Consider the following 22,168-nt stretch of genomic DNA (forward strand, 5'->3'; position numbering starts at 1 on the left):
CAAAGAATACATGAACTTTTTAAACCTGCTGTATAAGGCAAGGAGCAACAAATCTATGTTCCTAATCAAAAAGTCTTCACACCCTTGTACATCTAACATTCTGCTGTCTAGAAAATACAACTCAAAATGCATGTTTTATGTCATTTTAATGTCTATTTAATAATGTTTTACTAAGTCAGTATACCGTAGTGGACAGCCTTGGTTGCTGAGAGGGCAATACAGAAGCAGGAAATTAAATTTCAGTTACAAATCTCAAAGAAGAGATGAAAAACTGAATACTAAGAGCAGCAAAGGATTAAGATAGCTGTTTTACAATTTTACCTTCCATAAGCAGAAAATTGACTTTCTTTTCCCAAAAGACTATTTCATTCTTGTTTCAGGATCTTTTATTTCTTCCTCAAATACATGTACTATCCCTCCTCAAGTCTCAAACAGGCTTAACAAGACAAGCTTAATTAGGAAAATATGATATGGGCAATCAAAATATGACACATTTGTCTTACATGCAGGTCCACAGCATAACTTGGGTAGACCTCATATGCCTCATGATACTTTTTTGTTGTTTTAGCTATCCATGTACTGCAGGAACTCCTTTGGCTGAGAAAGACAATGTTGCGTCTTCAGAGATCTGATCCTACTGTGCTCTCAAATCAACCAGCAGGTATGGCTAGCCAATGTAGTTTCTGGCCTACAGCAGTAACCAGAGACAAGGAATTAATCCCGGGTCTCCGTTCTGCAGCATGTGCAAGAAGAGTCCACTACACACATTCCCAGGGAGATATGTGATCTTTACACTTTATTTTTGATTTAATGTATTTTGCTTCTCAGTGCATTGTAAATCACCAAAGGTTTACAGCTCCTTCATATACTTTTGGAGGTGACAGATCTGTGCAACTACAGTGAAGTAATTTACATATTGCCCCACATATTTTACACTTAAAGTTCTAAGGAAAACCAAAAACACCACCCACTGCACAATTTAAAAAATAAACTGAATTTAACGTGAGTGTCAGAACTGGATCAGTAACTTTATTAATTATCAAAAGAACTGCACTGTACAAAAGAGAAAGGTCCTAAGGCACTGTGGAACCCAAATGGAAAAACTGCCTTAAAGCAGTCATAAAGCAGATTATTCCACAACACTCCCAAACCAAGCATAAGTTTACAGAGTAAGCATATATAGTTTACTAGTAAAAAAAAAAAGCCCGTTCTCATTGAAATGAAACGGGTGCTAGCAAAGTAAATCACCTTCTGCCATTAATGTTTTTAAGGGAAGTTCCAGCGTCCCCCCACCCTCCCTCCTTCAGTTTTCCCTTCTCTGTCTCCAGCTCTGGTCCTGCCCTCATTTCCTGTTTCTGCAACGGCGGGACCAGAGCTGACAGAGAAGGGAAAACTGAAGTAAGTGCCGAGCCTGCACGCTTTTTACCTTGCGAGGTAAGTCAGGATGACTTTTAAAATTCACAGGGAGGGGGCCTGGAACTGGAAATATAAAATGTAAAAATACCTCCAGATAGCAAGAGAACTTGATATAGTAAGATCATAACAGACGCCAAAACTAGCTGCTATCAGAGACATGATGAACAAACAACAGTTCCACATACCTTCTTCTTCTTTAGCAATTTCTTGCTGGCATCAGCCTTCATGGCTGATGTAACCTCTGGAACTATTCTTCTCCCAAAAGGTGAAGGCATAGTTTCTTCTAACTGCAGCTTCTTTATCTTGGGTTTTCCAACTTTGCCCTTTATTGCTTTTCCTGCAAATCCTGCTAAAGAGTCTTCTTTTTCTTGTGCTTCCACTCTCTAAACAACAAATACAATTATGTGAAAATCATTTGACAAATTGGGCCTGATTTATAACAGGACATTTATGTAACAGTTAAAACAGAATGCCTATTTAAAGCCCATTTATAAAGGCAAATCGAGGCGTTATATACTTTTATAAATGGGGTCCCAAAACCAGTCTCTGTAGTGTATAAATGCCAACACACACATTCACAGCCTGCTCTGAAGCATATACTTGCCTATTTTGTAAAATATGTTGGTATATCTCAACTTTATCTCATCTGCACCCCCCAGTTAAATCTAAATGTGGCATGTGTATAAGCACATGGTGCCTTCTAAACTGTGTATACCAATATGCACGTATACTACAGGGCAGTTTTATTAAAGGCCTTTTCTACATGTAAACAAGTCTTTACATGTACAAACTTTTATACAAAGGATTTTATTCTGAAATGGTTCTAATTCCACACAAACAGAAAGACTATATAACAAATGCTGTCATTCAAGTTTCTCCTCGCTACTGTGGATCAATATACTACCAGCCAGTGCAACAATGCATTAATATTTTGGCATGTCTTGATTGACAGGTTAAAGTAATATGAACTAAACACAGAAAAGTAAACATATCGCTAGCCTTGATTTCACGTAAGAATTCTGGTATCACAAACCACAACATTTTCAGCTTACTACTGGATCCATATTCAAAAGCACTTATGCAGTTAGCACCCAATAAGTGTTGTCTACATGAGATGGTAAGACCAAAATTGAAATATTTAAGTATTTGTAGGGGGGGAAGGGGGAGGAGGAGGCAGGGGATATGGTCATTCTAGAGGCAAGGCCAAAAGTTTAACACTGACAAAGTATATATTTTATTTTTAGATGCAACATTAGTTTTCAAGCAAAAATGAAAACAAACAGGTATTTTTGGCTGAAAACAAGACTATCAACACATCTAGCCTGCTACAATGCTTGACATTAGCATGATCTGGATATTTTTTTAATGATCCGCCTTTAACAGACTGTCCATATTCTGTTGTAGGTGAACGTCGAAGGGTATAGAGATGCTGCGCAGCCAAAGCTGGTCAACGTCACGAGTGTGCTTATGTTAAGATGACAGCAAAAATGCACAAGGTATACAGAGATTTTGCAAATGGGCCTCTAGACTCGAGGATGCCCGAGACATAAGATGGTGTACCTAAATCTGCACTACCCAAGCTGCAAAGGACTCAAATACAAATCAACTTATGCATCCAGTTCTTCCTACATCAGCACACAACTGTGGAATGCACTACCAAAATTCCTGAAAACTAAGTATGACCACCTACACTTCAGGAAAACTCTAAAAACTCACCTGTTTAAAAAGGCATACCCTACCGATCCAACATAAATGCCTGACCTCTGCAACACAACACTAAAGTTCGTAATGGACATTACACCACTCTCAGGTACTATGTAAGCCATATTGAGCCTACAAATAGGTGGGGAAAATGTGGGATACAAATGTAACAAATAAAAATAAATTTATGATACTGCAATTGAACAAGTATTTGAACTGGTAAGGAAAGGTTATTTTAAACTTTATTATGAAAGCAAAGTAACTGAGGATTAGCTTAAAAATAAAGAAACATTATAAATGTGTACTATAGTACAGTAGAAAGTTCAAAGTTGGAGCACAGCTAAATGAATATTAGAAAACATGAATAGCAGTCTTTTTTTTTAACATTCTCTATTAGGAAATTGCTGCAGTGATTGGAATATATATGGCCTGCAGCTCTATTCAGTTGCTCACTAAATCTATCAGCAGAGTGGAAAGAAAACTTCTGATAGAGGTTTTAAGGTCAGGCAACTGTTTGCAGCTCCAGTATCCACAGATGTTTGTAATGGGTGGTTCTTGCAGATGGCTGTACGTTGATGTCTATGGTCTGAACACTAGATGTTTTCTCAAAACCAGTGCATTTCTGTATCCTAACATTGTGTCAATTGTTCTTGGAGCCACTTGAACTAAGTGGACTCTCCCAATTTTGATTATTTTTCATAATTGTATGAAGTGGAACAGTGATTCTTTCTCTAGGAGGAGAGTCAATCTAGAACTTCAAAGAGTTCTGAACGAGATTCTTCCTGTATCTCTAATTTGAAAGGTATGTGTTAAGCAATCTCACAGACAAAGTCAGGAATATATACTTTCTGGAAGAGACCTACATCTCTAAGGTGGCAAAGAAGGATCAGATGAGATGCCACAGGACTCCTCAGCTGAGAGATCCTGTGGGTCCTGATCCGTCTCCAAGGATAGGTCCAAGTCTGATTCTTCATAGTACTGTTCTTGGGATGTAAGTGGAAGACAGAGTGTCGACTAGAGTATCAGCTCTGCGTTGAGGTGTGTCAAAGCAGATAACTCTCCAAGGTTGGAGCAAACTTCTCTGCGATGTTGACGCATGTGTCATCTCTCTATATAAAACGCACCTCCAACGTTCTAATGAAGGCTTCACAAGTCCCAACGTTCTAAATCCATGGTGGTGTAGATCAAAATTCGCCCATGAGTGATTTCCCCGCTCTCGCGTCAAACGTGATGTCGAGGGCGGAGCAATGGCACTCAACCAATCGCATCGCTAAGCCCTCAATATCATCAAGTTTGACGCTAGGGCGGGGCAGACATCAATCTACACCACTACACAAACGTTGGAACTTTTGGAGGCTTCAAAAGAACGTTGGAGGTGCGTTTTAAATAGAGAGATGAGGAAAACCGATAGGTGGCTGAAGGGGGTCAGGGGAGAGAGCACAATCACTGGGTGCATGCAGAGGAGGAAGATGGGGGGGCAGGGGCACAGCACAATCGCTGGGAGGCTGCAAGGGGGGCAGGGAAGAGAGCAGATTCGCTGGGTGGCTGCAAGGGGGGCAGGGGAGACAGTAGAATCGCTGGGGGCCAGGGGACAGACCAGAATCGCTAGGTGGCTGAAGGGGGGGAAAGGGAAACAGCAGAATCGCTAGGTGGCTGAAGGGGGGGCAAGGGAAACAGCAGAATCGATGGGTGGCTGTAGGGGGGGTAGGGAAGAGAACAGATTCGCTGGGTGACTGGGGGGGGGCAGGAGTGCAGAAACACTGGGTGGCTGCAGGGGAGGCAGCAGAATCGCACACACTCTCTGCCTCACACACACACTATCTGTCTTCACAGACACATTATCTCTCTGTCACACAAACACACTCGCACGGTGCTGCAAACCACGCAGAGGGGGGGGGGGGAGAGGCAGGGAGACCTGAAACCAGAGGGGGGGGGAGGGGTCCTCAGACCTCAGAGGGGGTCCAGAGACCACAGAGGGAGAGGGGAGGTATCTCTGTCACACACACACTCTCTCTGTCACACACACTCTCTCACAGTCAGTGTCTTTCTCTCTCTCACAGTCAGTGTCTTTCTCTCTCTCACACAGACTCTCACACTATGTCTCACACTGAATCACATTCACTCTCTGTGTGTCATACAGTCGGTCTCACACACTCGCTCACATACACTCTCTTGGACTCACAGAGAGTCTGTGTATTGCACACATACTCTCGCACACTCTCTCTCACACACAGTGTATCTGTGTGCAACACACACTCTTTCACAGTCACTGTCTCACATACACACTCGCACACACTCTCTGCCTCACATACACACACACACTTGCACATTCACTCTCTCTCACACTTTCTCAAGCAAACACACTCCCAGAAAACCTTGCTAGCGCCCGTTTCATTTGTCTCAGAAACGGGCCTTATTTACTAGTAAGAACATAAGAACAGCCATACTGAGTCAGACCAATGGTCCATCCAGTTCAGTATCCTGCTTCCAGCAGTGGCCAGTCTATGTCACAAATACCTGGCAGTAACAATTAGTAGCAGCATTCCACGCTACCAATCTCAGGGAAAGCAGCGGCTTCCCCCATATCCATCACAATAACAGGTTATGGAACTTTCCTCCAGGAACTTGCCTAAACCTTTTTAAAAACTAGACACACTAACCGCCGTTACCACATCCTCCGGCAACAAGTTCCAGAGCTTAACTATTCTTTGAGTGAAAATATATTTCCTCCTATTTGTTTTAAAAGTATTCCCATGCAATTTCATTGAGTATCCCCTGATCTTTGCACTTTTGGAATGAGAGAAAAACAGATTCACCTCCACCCGTTCCACTCCACTCAGGATTTTGTAGACCTCAATCATATCCCCCCTCAGCCGTCTCTTTCCCAATCTGAACAGCCCTAACCTCCTTAGCCTTTCCTCATACAGTTCAATCTCCTCTATTATTCTGGTCGCTCTTCTTTGAACCTTTTCTAATTCCACTATATATTTTTTGAGATACAACAACCAGAATTGAACACAAGATAAGGCCAAACCATGAAGCGATACGAAGGCATTAGAATATTTTGATCTTATATTGCAATCCTCTGCTAAGAATTCCTAGCATCCCGTGTTTTTTTATCGCCGCCGCACACTGGGCAGAAGATTTCAGCATATTGTCTTCAATGACACCTAGGTTATTTTCTTATATCACCAAGGAGCAAGGGACATTAGATACATAGGTATATAAAGCTACAGACAGAAACACTGTTTTGCAATATAATAGTATACACCCACACCATTATAGGTCTAACATACCTTTTGCTCAATTTTTACGATACCAGAAGATCTGTTCCTCCAATATGGCATACTGCTAACAAGTGGACAGTTTGCAAATGAAGCTCATTGATAAGAGGATACCCTGCAGCCCTTGTAAAAAAGGCTAAGAAAAGAGCGTTCTTTAATCATAGAGAATGGTTGTTGACTCCCCGTGTTGTTCAGATGGAACAGGAGGTATTGACATTCGTAACTAAGTACAATTGCCATACAGATACAGTAACAAAGATGATTAAGAAACACATCTCTATACTGAAAGTGCACCCTTGCTTCCAGAGAATGAGAATTTTGTTTGCCTTTCAACGCAACAATAACTTGAACTATGGATTCGTGGGGAAAGAGCTATTAGAACACAAGGTCATCATGCATGTGGATCATGCACAGTATGCGACATAATGCTGGATTCCAATCAATTCATAGACTCTCACACGGGGAAGGTTTATCCCCTCAGAGCTCAGATTTCTTGTCTCTGCCAAAATGTCATTTATCTTTTGACATGTCCTTGCGATCTGTATTACATTGGACAGACTTCTCGCACGCTGAAGACGTGCCTCATTAAACACAGACACTGTATACAGTTTCAAAAGATGTATGAACCCCTAGTATCTTATTTCAAGGAAAAACAACACAAATTTTCAGAAGTAAGGTGTACAGTGTTAGAATAATTAAAGACCACGGAACGGAGACATTAGGCGTTTACTTCGACAGAGGGAGCAGAGATGGAGTTTCACCGTACAGACAGTTATCCCTATGGGATTAAACATTTCCACTGAATGGAAGGCGCTCCTTTGATTGGGCACCTAAGACATTCTGACATAATCCTGTGACACGAAGATTTAAAATTCTGGGCGTCTTTCAAGAAACAGCCGCCCTTTTGTGAATAATCAGGAGAGCAGGCGGTGGTGTTGTCTTGGATGTATCCCGTGGAAGTTGTTCTTCCGTGAAGCAGCCAAATAATGGTGAAACAGGGAACCCCTGTCGGGAGTTAAAAGAATTGTTCGGGACTTTAAAATTGTATTTCACTGACAGATTGACAAGTTCATTGAAAGCTGCATCCAAGATAAGGGTTTAACTGAATTAATTAGTTGCAGTCTCTTCTTATTTCTGTGTCTAATTAATAATTTATTTAGTGTTTGCTTCTAGGAAACTAATTAAATGTAATTAAAACTGTAATAAAAACTCTCCACTTCTTATCCTAAGTAGAATAATTGACTACAAATGAAGAGTTGTGCTAGGGGTGGGTGTGAAATTGGAGGGGGGGTGGGGATGAAACTGAACTAGGCCCTGCTGTGCCTGCTAGAGGCTGTTAATGCTGTGGTACAAAGTTCAAGTTTTAAAACTAGTGGGGAAAAGGGTATGGAGACTAGTTGATAAAGTTTGCTTTTTAAAAAAAATTCTAGCTATCACTAACCGGTTCCTCCTTTATACCACAATCTTTAAGTTCCCAAAGTACAGAGCAAAATAATGTTCACTTACCAGAGAAATGTCCTCTTCTCTCAGAACATGCTGCCCCTGACATTCAGATCCAAATGCATGTGCGGGTTTTCTCCCGTGACTTTCTCTAAAGTATCAATCGGCAAGTGGTGTGCTGGTAAATTTTTAACAACAGGCTCTCTCCCTGGTCCACCTCGGCACCCCCCCCCCCCCGTCCACCTCTGCGCCCCCCCAAAATTGCAGAGCTGGCTATAGCCGGGGGGGCGGGGGGGGGGGCAATGCATTACTCTCTCCAGGAAAAAAAATTAAATGATCCCAGGTTCCAATCTAATTCATGTTTAATATGGGATAAAATGCCATAAATAAGTAAATAAATATAAACTTTTAACGTTCAGCACCTGATTCTCAAAGTGGAAATATTCCAAAGACTATAATGAAAATAAAATTTTTTTTTTCTACCTTTGTCTGGTGACTGTTTCTCTGATCATGCTGGCCCAGTATCTGATTCTGTTGCTCTCTATCTATTCCCTTGACTCCGTTTCCAGGGCTTCCTTTCAATTTATTTCTTTTCTTTCCTCCTTTCTTCTTCATTTCTGGTCCTCCGCAGACTTGACTGTACAGTGGATCCAGCTTCTGCCTATTTTCTCTATCCATTTGCAGTTTCTCTCCTCACTTCCTTTTCCCTCATCTAATCTCCTTCATCTATCTTCCCTCCATGTCCAGCATTTCTTCTCTCTCCCTTCCCTCCATCCATGTCCAGAGTTTCTCTTGACCTCTCCTCCATCCATGTCCTGAAACTCTCCTCTCTCTCCTGCCCCCCTCTACCCATCCATGCCCAGCAATTCTCTTCTCTCCCCTGCCCCCCTCTACCCATTCATGCCCAGCAATTCTCTTCTCTCCCCTGCCCCCCTCTATCCATTCATGCCCAGCAATTCTTTTCTCTTCCCTGCCCTCCTCTACCCATCCATGCCCAGCAATTCTCTTCTCTCCCCTGCCCCCCTCTACCCATCCATACCCAGCGATTCTCCTCCCTCCCCTCCCGCTCCCATCCATGTCCAAAGATTCTCCGTTGTCCCCATCCTCCCTTCCCGCTCCCATCTATGTCCAGCGATTCTCCGTCGCCCCCATCCTCCCCTCCTGCTCCCATTCTTTTTTTTTTTATTACCTCCGTTGAAGCGCCATGTTATTTAAAGCCCTGCTGCCCGTCTCTAGCCTTCCCTGTTTGCTTCATGATGAGTTTGTTCCCTCAGTCCCGCCTTCGCGGAAAAAGGAAATGATGTCAGAATGTCAGAAGGTGGGACTAAGGGAACGAACTCATCACAAAGCAAACAGGGAAGGCTAGAGACGGGCAGCAGGGCTTTAAATAACGCGGCGCTTCAAAGGAGGTAATAAAAAAAGATGGATGGGAGCGGGAGGGGAGGATGGGGGCGACGGAGACTTGCTGGACATGGATGTGAGCGGGAGGGGAGGTAAGTATGGCCTGTGGTGGCGCCCTCCTGCCATGCTTACCTCGTTCACTGGAGCCGGCTCGTCCTGGAGAGCAACCGGCTCGCAAGATCTTGCAAAATTTAGCAACCGGCTCCAGCACACCACTGCAATAGGCGCTTGTAAGCCTGTATGGACTGCGAATGCAGTAGCCCTGAAAGCTCCTCCTTCAGTATAGACTGGATTTCCTCCTGCAGATTAGTGTCTGTACCGGCTGATAAAGTGGTGTGGACGCAGCCCGAGTTCCAGTCTGTGCAGGCGTAGGAGACCTCAAAGGCTCTCAAAGAGAAATTAGTTGAAGAGAAGGAGAGCAGTCACTGTGGCATGGACCCTTCCCATGCATGGATGTCGATGAAAGGGAGGTGTCGGCAGAGTGCCCGGAGGAAGAATGACAGCGAGGAACAAAATGGACCTAGTAGGGTAGAGTTGGACTCTAGACCCCAGACAAATTCTGCAGAACTATCTGTCCAAACCGACTGTTGCTTCGGGTATCCTGCTCAAGGATACCCAAAGCAAATTTCGTCAATGGAGGCTGACTTCAAGTGGACTACCGATGCAGCCATGGCCCTAAGATTGTGAGCCTTTGCATGATCCTCCAGGGTCAGCCCAGTCTCAGCATAAGTGAAAGAAATCCAATCTGCCAGCCAATTGGTGCATTTCCCAATAGCGACCCCCCCATCCTGTTGGGATCAAAAGAAAAAGCAGGGCGGACTGTCTGTAGGGCCTAGTCCACGCCAAGTAAAAGGCCAATGCTCGCTTGCAGTCCAAGGTGTGAAGTGCGCTTTCACCAGGATGGGCATGAGATTAAGGAAAGAATATTGGCAAGACAATTAACTAGTTCAGATGGAACTCAGACTTTAGGAAGGAACTTAGGGTGTGTGCAGAGGACTACTCTGTTATAATAAAACTTAGTATAAGGTGCATCCACTACTACAGACTGAAGTTCACTGATCCTGTAATATCCACTCTTTTGTCTGTAACTAAGGCAACTTGACCAAAAAGAGCCATGGGTTGTTCTGGCCCTCTTTCAACTTCCTGGGTACTCAATCTCCTCATAATTTTAGGATTCTGCTCCCTGGGCTTAGGGATTTCTGTAAACAACCAGTGCAAAAGCAATCATGTATTATTTTCTTATGTCTTCTCTGACACCCTAAAAATCCAAACATAGGAGCACTGGAACCTGTCCTACAGTCTAGAACTTTATCCTACAATTCCTGTACTTGTTTGTATGTTTCAACATTTTTATTGAGAACAAAAATATCACTATTACATACATCAATAGTTACATATAGTTCGAACAGTCCAAGTTTTATAACAGTCAAAAATCTATAACTGTCCTCATATTTTATCCTAAATGTGCCCCTCCCCCCTCCCCCCCTTATCCTCCCCGTTCCCCCCGCTTATGTAACTCTCTATGGGCTCCAAAGAAATCATAGTAACTGCAGTCATATTTTTTTAAGGATTAGGCTTCTGCCACGCTGTGAGAGCTTGGCCAAATAGGGCTCCAAATCTTAAGAAATCGAGCTTTACGTTTGTAGGAGCCTCTGGCCTCCTGCGCTTCCCATGTTAATACTTGATGTACTTGGTTGCGCCAGTGCCAGAATTCAGGGTTATCCGGTGAGGTCCACATTTGCAAGATGCACTTCTGTGCTATCAAACAGAGCTTGCGACACAGCATTATTTCTTCCGCTTTAAGCCCCCTGAATGAACCAGGACAGTCCAGTACTACCTAAATGGGTGTTCCCTGGACACGACTCGGCATCAAAAGGGAGAGAAAAGCTGCCACCCGCCTCCAAAAACATCTTTTGATGCCGAATCATGTTCACCCATTACCTTAACCCTTACTGTACCCCCTTGTTCCCTGAAGATTCCCCCAAAGCACTCAGATCACTTTTAACGCCCCCCCCCCCAACCATCCCAAACCAAGCACTCTTAACAAAACCTTTCTTTAAATCTTCGTAATTACCCCTTTTAATGCACCAACAAATTTACCTTACCCCCCACTTCATACCCCAAACTCCTTCCCAAACTGCCATTCAACATCTCTTCCCCGACTTGCCCCCAATACGAACATATTTTAATGTCCAAACCAGTTCACAACAGACTCTGAAATAATATGGAGACTCCAAAAGGGAAGGGATAATACCCCTTAGCTCCGAACTCCTTGAGATACAACGTTCCTTTGCTGGACCTCTGATACTCCAAAGGAATAGTGAATTCAGTCTGTTCGTACAAACCAGGAAACTCGAAATCAAATAAACTGAACCAAACCAAATCTGTAGCTCTTGCCTTTCTTTTGCCTTTGTGTACTTCCTCCGGTTGCTCCCTGACCGGACTCCTCAGCGATTGGGATCCAATTGTTGTAAAAATTTCTGCGCCTCCTCAACCGATGAAAAGGTATTAGTGGATGACTGGTAGGTAATCCTCAGCTTTGCAGGATACATCAGCGCAAATTTAATTTTTCACTTCACCAACTCAGCGCAAATGGGCGAAAACATTTTCCTTTGTGCAGACACACCCGCCGAGTAATCCTAAAAACATAAAATTTTCTGGGTGCCACAAAACAACTCTTTGCCACTTCGCAGCGCCTGCAATATCGCTGTCTTATGAACAAAATCAAAGATCTTACATATGACCACTCTTGGCCTTGTTGAGTTCGCCTGCTTTAAACACAGACGATGGGCCCATTCAATCCTCAAGGGGCCCAGCTCCGTCGCCAATTCCAGCTCCTTGATTAACCAAGCCTCCAAAAACTGCTTCAAGTCATGATCCCCTTGATTTTCAGGTATGCCCACCAGTCTTAAATTATTGTGTCTGGACCTGTTTTCCAGATCCTCAAGTTAGTCAGCATAGGAGTCCACAAGCTTTTTAAACTTGATTTGGGCTTCTTCGACTTTCGCCATGCGGTCTTCCAACTCGCCGGTACATCGCTGGTAGGTCGCCATGTCTTCTCCTATTTGGGTTACGTTACTGTGGAGAGCTTCCAATTTAGCTGCCAAGGAGCCCAACTTTTTTTCTAAAATCGTTTCAATGGCGCTGGTTACTTCTCCGACTATCTCGGCAGCCCATGCGGATCCCACTTGTGAGGCCGCAAGGCTCACCGGAGCCACCATCTTGTCCTCCGCCAGTCTGCTCTTCTCTTTGCGCGGATTTTTAGCTGCCATTATCGATGAGAGTAGATTTTAAACTCTGGTCTCTGTCTCCGATGAATGTGCGCCAGTTATCTGGGTGAGTTCAGTCTCTATATCGGGGTATTCTATGCTGATTCGGCGATGAGGAAGCAGAAGCGAAGCAGCTAGCGTCCGCTCCCCTGCATAGCGTCATGTGACCCCCCTTCCTGTACTTGTTTATGCAGCATGCCCCCCCCCCCACCAAATCTCTCAGTATTCTAAGCGAGATAAAACACTGTGTTCCAGCTAAACTACTTTTAAGGCCAATCATCAATTTTTCCTAATTAAACCAGATTATATATTTTAAGCAGAATCGACTCTAGGTGGTCACTCTCAAAGTCCTGCTCATGTTCAATTCAATGCTTGTATACTGCTAATATCCCCTTTCCAGGGTTCAGTGCGGTTTACATTCTAGGTGAGAAAAAAAGCAGATAGTGTTAGTGTGAGGTATGAGAAGCATGTTAGGGTTGCCATGCACTTCCTCAGGCCTTTCCTTACTACACATGCTCCACTTCACTTGTTTCCTTACAAACGTCTGATCTGCTGCACACCTGGTCCTTAGATACCATTACCAGATATTCTTCAGGATCTCAAAGTTTTGAAACCCCCCCCAAAAAAACATTCAATTCAGATCTTATATACCGACAATACCCCCTGTTCAAGGTTCAGCGCGGTACACATTATGGATGGGTATGGGTTACATACAGTTTTATAGGAAGGGCATTGGTTGTGTACAGTCCTTTTGGCTGTGTACAGTCTTGCTGTTTGAATATCATATTGGCGATATTAGAGGGCATGGTGGGCGTGTGTTTTTTTTTCTTAGTCCTGGTAGGAGTCTGGCAGATTATCTAGCAGACAGACAAAAACTTCATCAAAACATCTATCATGAATACTCACTAGTGCTCCTATATCTTTTATCATTTAAATTCATGATTTATATATAACATAAGTGACCCAAGAAATGAAAATCCATTTTACTTATCTTCTGGTCCTGACAATACAAAGTAAGGTGAGAGGAAAGGAGTAAGGTGAGAGGAAAGGAGGAAGGTGCATTACAACAATATTTTCGAAGTCCGGTCCTGCAGTACCCCTTGCCAGTCAAGTTTTCAGGATATCCACAATGAACATGCATGAAAGAGAGTTGCATATAATGGATGCAGTGTATACAAATTAAGTTCATGCATATTAATTGTGGATATCCTGAAAACCTGACTGGCAAGGGGTACTCCAGGACTGGACTTGGGAAACACTGCATTATAGTAACCATAAGTTTTCAAATTAAGAGATTTGCATGCATTTAAATATATTTACTGGATATTGGCAAGCAGCTGTGTTTGCCAACACAATACTGATGATCTACTAATGTCAGTGGCGTACCAAGGGGGGGGGGCGGTCCGCCCCGGGTGCACGCCGCTGGGGGGGGTGCCGCGGCGCACGCCTGTCAGCTGAGTTTGCTGACTTCACTAACTTCGCTGCAGCTCCCTCTGCCCCGGAACAGGTTACTTCCTGTTCCGGGGCAGAGAGCTGCAGCGAAGTTAGCGAACTCAGCTGACAGGCGCGCACCACGGCACCACCCCCCCCCCCCAACGGTGTGCACCTGGGGGGGTGCCATTTCGCTGGGGGGGGGGGGGGCGCATCGGCGATCCGCCCCGGGTGTCATGCCGGCTAGGATCGCCGCTGACTAATGTAACAGTCATTTAGAAAGTATGATATACCAGTAGGACACAGATAAAAAGTTTCCCAGTACAAATCACAAACCTACATAACAAAAATTATACATACATCTAGTTCTTCAGCAAAAGCTGCCAAGTCTTCTCTCCAAAGATCTGAAGGAGGCTTCTTCTTCAGATCAGAAAGTTCCTTCCCCTATAACACAAAAATGAACTAGTAACTAAATGCAAACCTATACAGCTACTTCAAATTCTTAAGGTCATGCTCCCACCACCATTCAACTTTTAATTTGAACAATTTTCCGCCATTCATGCAAGAGTAAACTGAGTCAAGATCAAGATTAAAATTTCAGTCAGAGAGTTATTTGCCAAGTGTGATAAATAAAAATAATCACATCAGTTGTTGGAAAAAACAATCCAGCAAATTAGGAGGCCCTGGGTATCTCAACAAAACTAAATAAAACCCTTCCAGAGCTTCTTAGGTTGGCTCCTGCACAGTATCACATCATACATTACCAACAATTAAATAGGCATGACTTTTCGGATATATACAGAAGTCAGGGAATAAGAAAGTTAGCAGACATACTTGGTATCTGCATGTTAACTGACATCTTGCGTCACTGTTATGCTTTTCAGGAAAATGAAGGCACAACAACAACCCCACCCCCACAACCTCATCATCTGAAAGACATACACAAATACAAGGTTTCCCTGACAGGAGTAAAACCTGAATTGGTAACACAGCTGTGGAAATTTATGGAAAATCCTTTATATAAGACCCTAGAAATCTTTTGCATGGCTGAGTGTGTGTGCACTCTTCCAAATTTTACAGAATAGAGGATGTTATTTTAACTTTGACTTCTCTTAAACAACTTTGTAAGAGGTAGAAAAAAAAATGCTAAAACATCTAAAATCAATAAAGAATGTGATGCCTTATTAGACCAAGGGATCCTTTTAATAAGCTGCATTAAGCAGCTAGTGCAGGTTTTACCACACATTAGAAATCAGTGCGAACCCACACTAATAGGCAATAAACCAGCAAGTGCAGTAAACACTCCATGCTAGCTGTTCAACATGGATAGGGGAAGTGCAAAGGCATGATGGGTGGAGCAGAGGAATGTCTTGCAGTGACAGCAAGCATGTGAGTCAATACCGCACGCTAGCTTTTTGTGACTGCTGACAGCACTATCTGCCACTGAATGTAATGTGGTACAGATGAGCTACATATACTGAATGCAGGGCAGATGTTGGGCAGGGCTGCCAAGAGTCAGAGCCGGGCCCGGGGCAAGACCGCCGCCGGGCCCCCACTACACTTGGGATGCAGCCGCTGGACTCCCCCTCCCACTTAGGACACAGCCACCAGGGTCCTCCCTCCATCAGGATGCAGCTGATGCCCCCCCACAGTTAGAATACAGCCACCGGGCCTAACCTGGAATGCAGCTGCTGCCATGAGAGATCCCGGAGCCAGGCCCCCCTTTGAGGCCGGGAAGAGCTGACTCACTGACGTGAGGGGCCCCGACCCCTATGTCAGTGCATCTGCTCCTTCCCAGCCTCCAAGGGGAGCCCGGCACTGCAGCCTGTCTCTTACCTGCTCCAGTGTACCAAGACCGGTTCCCGATAGGAGCAGGAGAGAGACGGACCCTGGGACCTGGTGCTGGGCCCCCTTGGAGGCCGGGCCCGGGGAATGTTGGGAATGCTGCTTGCATTTACTGTTCAGGCTCTGTTTTTGCAATCGACGCGTGATAAGTCCAAAACCTTACCATACTTGAGTAAAGGGGCTTCTAAATCTCAATACCAATTGGTTCACCTATTGTTAAGAAAAAAAGAAGTCACCGTACTTTTGAATCTCTTTGTTTAATCAGTTCATCTACTTTCTCCTTGGTCAAGCTCCAGAGAGACATATTAAGGATGTAGTTGTAGTCAGGGCCCGAAATAGGGCCTGAATCTGAGGACTTGCTATCCATCAGGTCTGTTATTTCTTCCTCTTCTGCTGCCTGGCCAAAAAATAAAATTGTAAATAGAAAATGGTTAAATCTGGATTCTAATAGTCACTAAAGCATACTTATTCGCAGGACAGTAACATTACTGTGTGGAGTAAATGAGATATGGTGTGAAAAGCATGGATACTTAGCAGCAGCAGGTATTCTCTGAGGACAGCAGGCCATTCATCCTCACATCCACGTCACCCAGTGTGGAATGCTTAAAAAGCGTTACATAGTTTTAAGACGCACAACAGTGTCCCCTGGATTGGCCACTGTTGGAAACAGGATGCTGGGCTTGATGGACCTTTGGTCTTTCCCAGTATGGCAATACTTATGTATTTATGTACAATTCGCATGAACAATTCGCATGAACGAGAGCAGTCCCCCTCGCCGCTACAGCGCAGGACTAGCAGTACAATAGTATAGCTACTAGGTCAGGAGACAACTCCAAAGGGAGGTGGGAGGGTATGTAAGAATGTGAATGTGTGGACTGATGATCACGTTGCAGCCGCAAATTACTTCTATAGAGGCTGACCTCAAGTGGGCTACCGATGCAACAACGGCTTTGACATTATGAGTCATGACATGAACCTCAGGAGTCAGTCCATCTTGGGCATAAGTAAAACAAAAGCAATCTGCTAGCCAATTGGAAATTGTGTGTTCCCCAATTGCAACCATTATCCTGTTGGGATCAAAAGAAGCAAAAAGCTGGATGAACTATCTGTAGGGCCTAGTTCACTCCAAATAAAAGACCAATGCTTGCTTGCAGTGCATTCTTACCAGGGATGGGCATGAGGTCTGAAAATGTTGGAAGACCAACTGACTGGTTCAGATGGAACTCCAACACCACATTAGGCAGGAACTTAGGGTGCATGTGGAGGACCTCTGTTATGATGAAATTCAGTGTAAGTGGATCCATTACTAGGGCCTGAAGCTCACTGACTCTACGAACTGAAGTAACAGCCACCAAGAAAACGACCTTCCAAAGACAAGTACTTCAGATGATAGGAATCCAGCGGCTCAAAAGGAGCTTTCATCAGATGGGTGAGGACGACATTGAGATCCCATGATACAGGCAGAGGTTTGATAGAGGGCTCTAACAATAGCAAACCTCTCATGAAGTGAACTAGAGGCTATCTAGAGATGGGCTTATCCTCTACCCGGTGATGGTAAGCATTAATTGCACTGAGGTAGACCCTTACAGATTTGGCCTTTAGACCAGACTCGGAGAGGTGCAGAAGGTATTCAAGCAGGGTCTGTGTAAGGCAAGAAATATGATGTAAGGTGATGACAAACCTCCTCCATTTGAAAGAGCAGCACCTCTTGATGGAATCTTTCCTAGAAGACAGTAAGACCTTGCAGGCACCTTCCGGAAAATGCAAGGAAGCAAATTCTAAGCTCTCAACATCCAGGCTGTGAGGCCCAGGAACTGGAGACTGGAATGCAGAAGAGATCGCTTGTTCTGCATGATTAGAGTCAGAAAACATTCCAATATTCAAGGTTCTTCGGTGCGACCACACCTCAAATATTGTGTTCAATTGTGGTCACTGCAACTCAAAAAAAATGTAGTGGAATTAGAAAAGGTACAGAGAAGGATGACGAAAATGATAAAGGGGATGGGACGACTTCCCCATGATGAAAGGCTAAAGCGACTAGGGCTCTTCTGCTTGGAGAAAAGATGACTGAGGGGAGTTATGATAGAGGTCTATAAAATAGTGGTATGGAATGGATAGACATGAATCATTTGTTTACTCTTTCCAAAAATACTAGGACTAGGGGGCATGCGATGAAGCTACAAAGTAGTAAATTTAATACAAATCGGAGAAAATGCTTCTTTACTCAATGTGTAATTAAACTCTGGAATTCGTTGCCAGAGAATCTGGTAAAGGCGGTTAGCTTAGCGGTGTTTAAAAAGAGGTTTGGACGGCTTCCTAAAGGAAAAGTCCATAGACCATTATTAAATTAGACCTGGGGAAAATCCACTATTTCTGGGATAAGCAGTATAAAATGTTTTGTACTTTTTGGGATATTGCCAGGTATTTGTAACCTGGATTGGCCACTGTTGGAAACAGGATGTTGGGCTTCATGGACCTTTGGTCTATCCCAATGTGGCAATACTTATGAGAACTGGATCTGCCTGGGTCAATAAGAAGTGATCAGAATCATGGTCCTCTGGTCTTGCTTGAGTTTCAGTAAAGTCTTCCCGATGGGAAGATATGCATACAGAAGACTGGTCCCCCTGCAACAGTACAGAGGGACTTTGTGGTTCAGGGGAGTGGCAAAGTGATCTGCTGAGACGGCGCCAACACGCTCAGATCTCACAGGTAAGACTCGTACTGAGTGACCAATCATGTGGCTGTATGACTCTGCTTAGTCTGTCAGAGAGGGTGTTGAATTTGCCTGCCAGGTTCATGGCTCTGAGAACTAACCTGTGCTGGACAGCCCAGTGCCACATCTGAAGGCCTCCTGACACAGAGTATATGATCCGGTACCCCCCCTGATTGTTGGTGTAATACACTGCTACCTGATTGTTTGAATGAGCACAATTTGGTTCTGAAAGCCTTCAGAGCGATCCAGATTGCCCATAGCTCCAGAAGGTCCATCTGAAGATTCAATTCCCGAGTTGACCAAGCACCTTTGGTGCGAAGCTCTTCTACATGAGCTCTCAACCACAGGCAGGATGAATCCATTATCAGCACTTTTTGAGGCTGAGCAATTTGAAATAGAAGTCCCACAGTCAAATTGGTTCAAATTGACTACCAGAGAAGGGACTGAACCAACTCCGGTGTCACATGGATGACATCTGCTAGGTTTCTGAAGACCTGACACCACTAAGCTGTCCCCATGTGAAGACATGTCATGGGTTGATATGCACCACGTTGTCCATGTAGCCTAGCAACCTCAACATCTGCCGAGCCATGATCTGCTAGCTGGTTTGAACCAGAGTGGCGAGTGCAACTAGAGCATCCACCCTCAGCACAGAGAGCAAGGTCCATGCCTGCTGTGTGTCCAGCAGGGCTCTAATGAACTCCAATGATGGATTGGGAGCAGACGGGCCTTGGGGTAGTTTAAAACGAACCCTAGTAGCTCTAACACCCAAATAATTCTCCGCATAGACTCCTGAGCAATGTCCTTTGACGTGCTCTTCACCAGCCAATCATCCAGGTAGAGAAACACATGGACTCTCAGTCTGTGTGGCAACACAGCGACTACTACAAGACACTTGGTGAAATCCTGGGGAGATGATACCGGGCCATGTCCCCAGCCAGAATCAAAGATACTGCCTGTGAGCGTCCTCTAATTCCAGAGAGCATAGCCAATTGTTTTCCTGAATCATGGGGAGAAGGGTGCCCATGGAAACCACCTTGAACTTTTCTGTGACCAGGAATTTGTTCAGGGTCCTTAGATCTAGGATGGGATGCATTTCCCATGTTTTCTTTGGCACAAGAAGTACCTGGAATAGAATCCCTTCCATTCTTCCCGTGGAACAGGCCCGACTGCATGGGCCTTTAGAAAGGCAGAGAGTTCCTCTACAAGTACCTCCTTGTGACGAGAGCTTAAGTGATTTTGCTCTCACTGGGCAATCTGGTGGTCTGTGCGGCCAATGCAGAGTGTAAACTAGACAGACTATTTGTAGGACCCATCGGTCAGAGGGGTCACCTTTCTTTAAAAAACCTCATACGCTCCCCTACCAATAGGTCGTCCAGTACACTGTTGATGAGAACGAGTGAGCTGAGTCTGAGCCTGCTGAGGAGGAGTGTACCTACACCTCTGTGAGTAGTAGGAACCCCGCTGTCTTGCCCAAAACCTCCTGGATGAGGAAGAGGGTGCTGAAGGCGCTTGGGTGGGAGAGAGTATCAATGGTCTCAGTGTTTCTTAATGAGGTCAGTGACATCCTCCACCTTCTCTCCAAAAAGATTATCCCCCCGGCACATGACATCTGCCAATCTCTGCTGGACCTTAGGGTCCAAGACATAGACACCCAGCCATAAGACTCTGCGCATAGTTATACTTTGAGCAGAAATGCGGGACACCACAGCAAAGATATCGTAAACGTCCCTAGCCAAAAACTTATGACGCACCTTCTGCTGCTTGACGAGCTGGCAAAGAGATTTGACTTATTCCGGTGGGAGACAGTCTGCCAAATCAGACATACTGTGAACCGTGTTCTACAAGTAAAGGCTCATGTAGAGCTGGTAAGATTGTATGCAGTAGATGAGAATAGAGGCCCGATACATCTTCCACCCAAAGAATCCAGGGTTTGAGATTCTCTGCTCGGGATCACTGAAGCATAATCCCTAAAACTCCTGGCTCTTTTGAGCATGGATTCCAAAACCAGAGAATGATGAGGTACTGAGGTCTGTCAAACCCTGGGGAACTTTGGATCTGATATACGGTATCAATCATTTTGGGCAGGAGAGTGACCTACAGATAGGACTCCCAGTTCTTCACATGAACATCTTTCAGGATTCAGTGAAGTGGGACTCTTGCAGCCTCTCTACAAAGAAAGGCATAGTCCAGGACCTCAAACATTGCATCCCTGGTCTTGTCCTCTGTCTCCAAACAAATTGGAACAGCAGTCACCATTTCCCTTACAAAACTTGGGAAGGAAAGGCACTCCGGTGGAGACTTCCTTCTTTCCTCAGGAGAGGAAGGGCCACTTGGGTCCCATAGGACTCCTTCTCCAAGAAGTACCTAGGGTCCCCATCAGATGTCCTCACTGGTGTCAGCAAAATATGCTTAATGGGAGGGCTGAGATTGAGCCTGCCTCGAGATAGAGGAACCATGTCCTTGTCTGGAGGGGCATTCAGGCACAGGCTCCACCCTCAACTCCAGCGAAGTTTCCTCCACTGTCAAGGGGGTGGGGTGAAAGCACGGGCGGCTGTCAATGCCGGTATCACAAGCGGCACCTGGTTCGGAGGCTTCACCGCAGGCTGAGGGCCTTGTGGAGCAGCAGAAAGAGGCATAGCTGGTGGAATCACGCCAGATGCTGATGCACTCTGCTGAAGGATCCCCGCCAAATGCTCATGAAGTATGTTGGATGCAGTCATTGAGGGCCGCCATCGGGAAAGGCTGGGGTACCTGTTGAGAAGCAGCCTGCTGAATCGCCAGAGTCAGTGCAGGTGGCCTGGTCCTGGCTGCATTGAGACCCATGTGTCAGAAACTGTACAATGGAAGGAGAGAGCTCTGCCTGGTGAAGACACTTCTCGGGGACTGCATCCCTTGTTGCCTTGGTGCTTCCCGGCACCATGCAGAGGGAGATTGATGATGATATTTCTTGGCCTTCACCTGCGGTCAGTCAACAATGCTCCTCGGTGCCAATGAGGATGACGTTGAATCCCCATGCCTCCTTAATGTTGGGTCCGATGCATACCAGTCCCGGGAGCCCTGCACAGTAGCCGATGCCGAGGCAGGCGGAGATCTGCTTGATGAACAACCACTCCTAGTGTCTGATAAGGGCCTAAGCAGCCATAGGGACCAGTGCAAAGCTCGACATCAATGCCGATGTTGAGGTTTCAGACCAAGCTCCAAAACCTCTCTCTTTGAATCTCTCTAGCCAGCTGAGTCCTTTTCTTCATACAAAGGAAAAGAACACAGCTGGAAGGGGTATGCTCAGGCCCAAAACAGTGGAGACACCAGGAATGGGTGTCCTTATCAGAAATGGTCCTACTGCACCAGGCACAGTGCTTAAAGCCACTGGGAACCTTTGATGACATGAAAGGGAAAACAGCAGTGGCCAAATCAAACGGCTCGATGGTAACCTTAAAAAGGGGCAAATCACCAAGAAAAATAAGGACAAACGGAGCTCGGGCCTAAGGAGTATGTTTAAAAAAAAAAAAAAAAAAAAAAGAAAGAAACCTAGAAGTGGGGGAAAAAGAAACTAAACCTATAAGGGGTAAAAGAAACAAAGGTCCCAAAAGGGAAAAATGATAAAACCTGAGCAAGAAACCCGCTGGGAATGCACAAAAAGCTGTGAAAAGTAAGTACTGTACCAG

At 44.9% G+C, this 22,168-nt stretch overlaps 1 protein-coding gene across 1 annotated transcript in view; it reads right to left on the bottom strand.

The window, feature by feature from the left end:
• The window catches only part of TOP2B (DNA topoisomerase II beta), a 507,457-nt gene that overhangs the window by 118,719 nt on the left and 366,570 nt on the right, over positions 1 to 22,168 (bottom strand). The window contains 3 exon segments of the mRNA XM_030205679.1: positions 1,602 to 1,799; positions 14,303 to 14,386; positions 16,029 to 16,184. Of these exon segments, the coding sequence (XP_030061539.1) occupies positions 1,602 to 1,799; positions 14,303 to 14,386; positions 16,029 to 16,184 (438 nt within the window).

This window comes from Microcaecilia unicolor, chromosome 1 (assembly GCF_901765095.1).
Source record: "Microcaecilia unicolor chromosome 1, aMicUni1.1, whole genome shotgun sequence".
Lineage (NCBI taxonomy): Eukaryota > Metazoa > Chordata > Amphibia > Gymnophiona > Siphonopidae > Microcaecilia > Microcaecilia unicolor.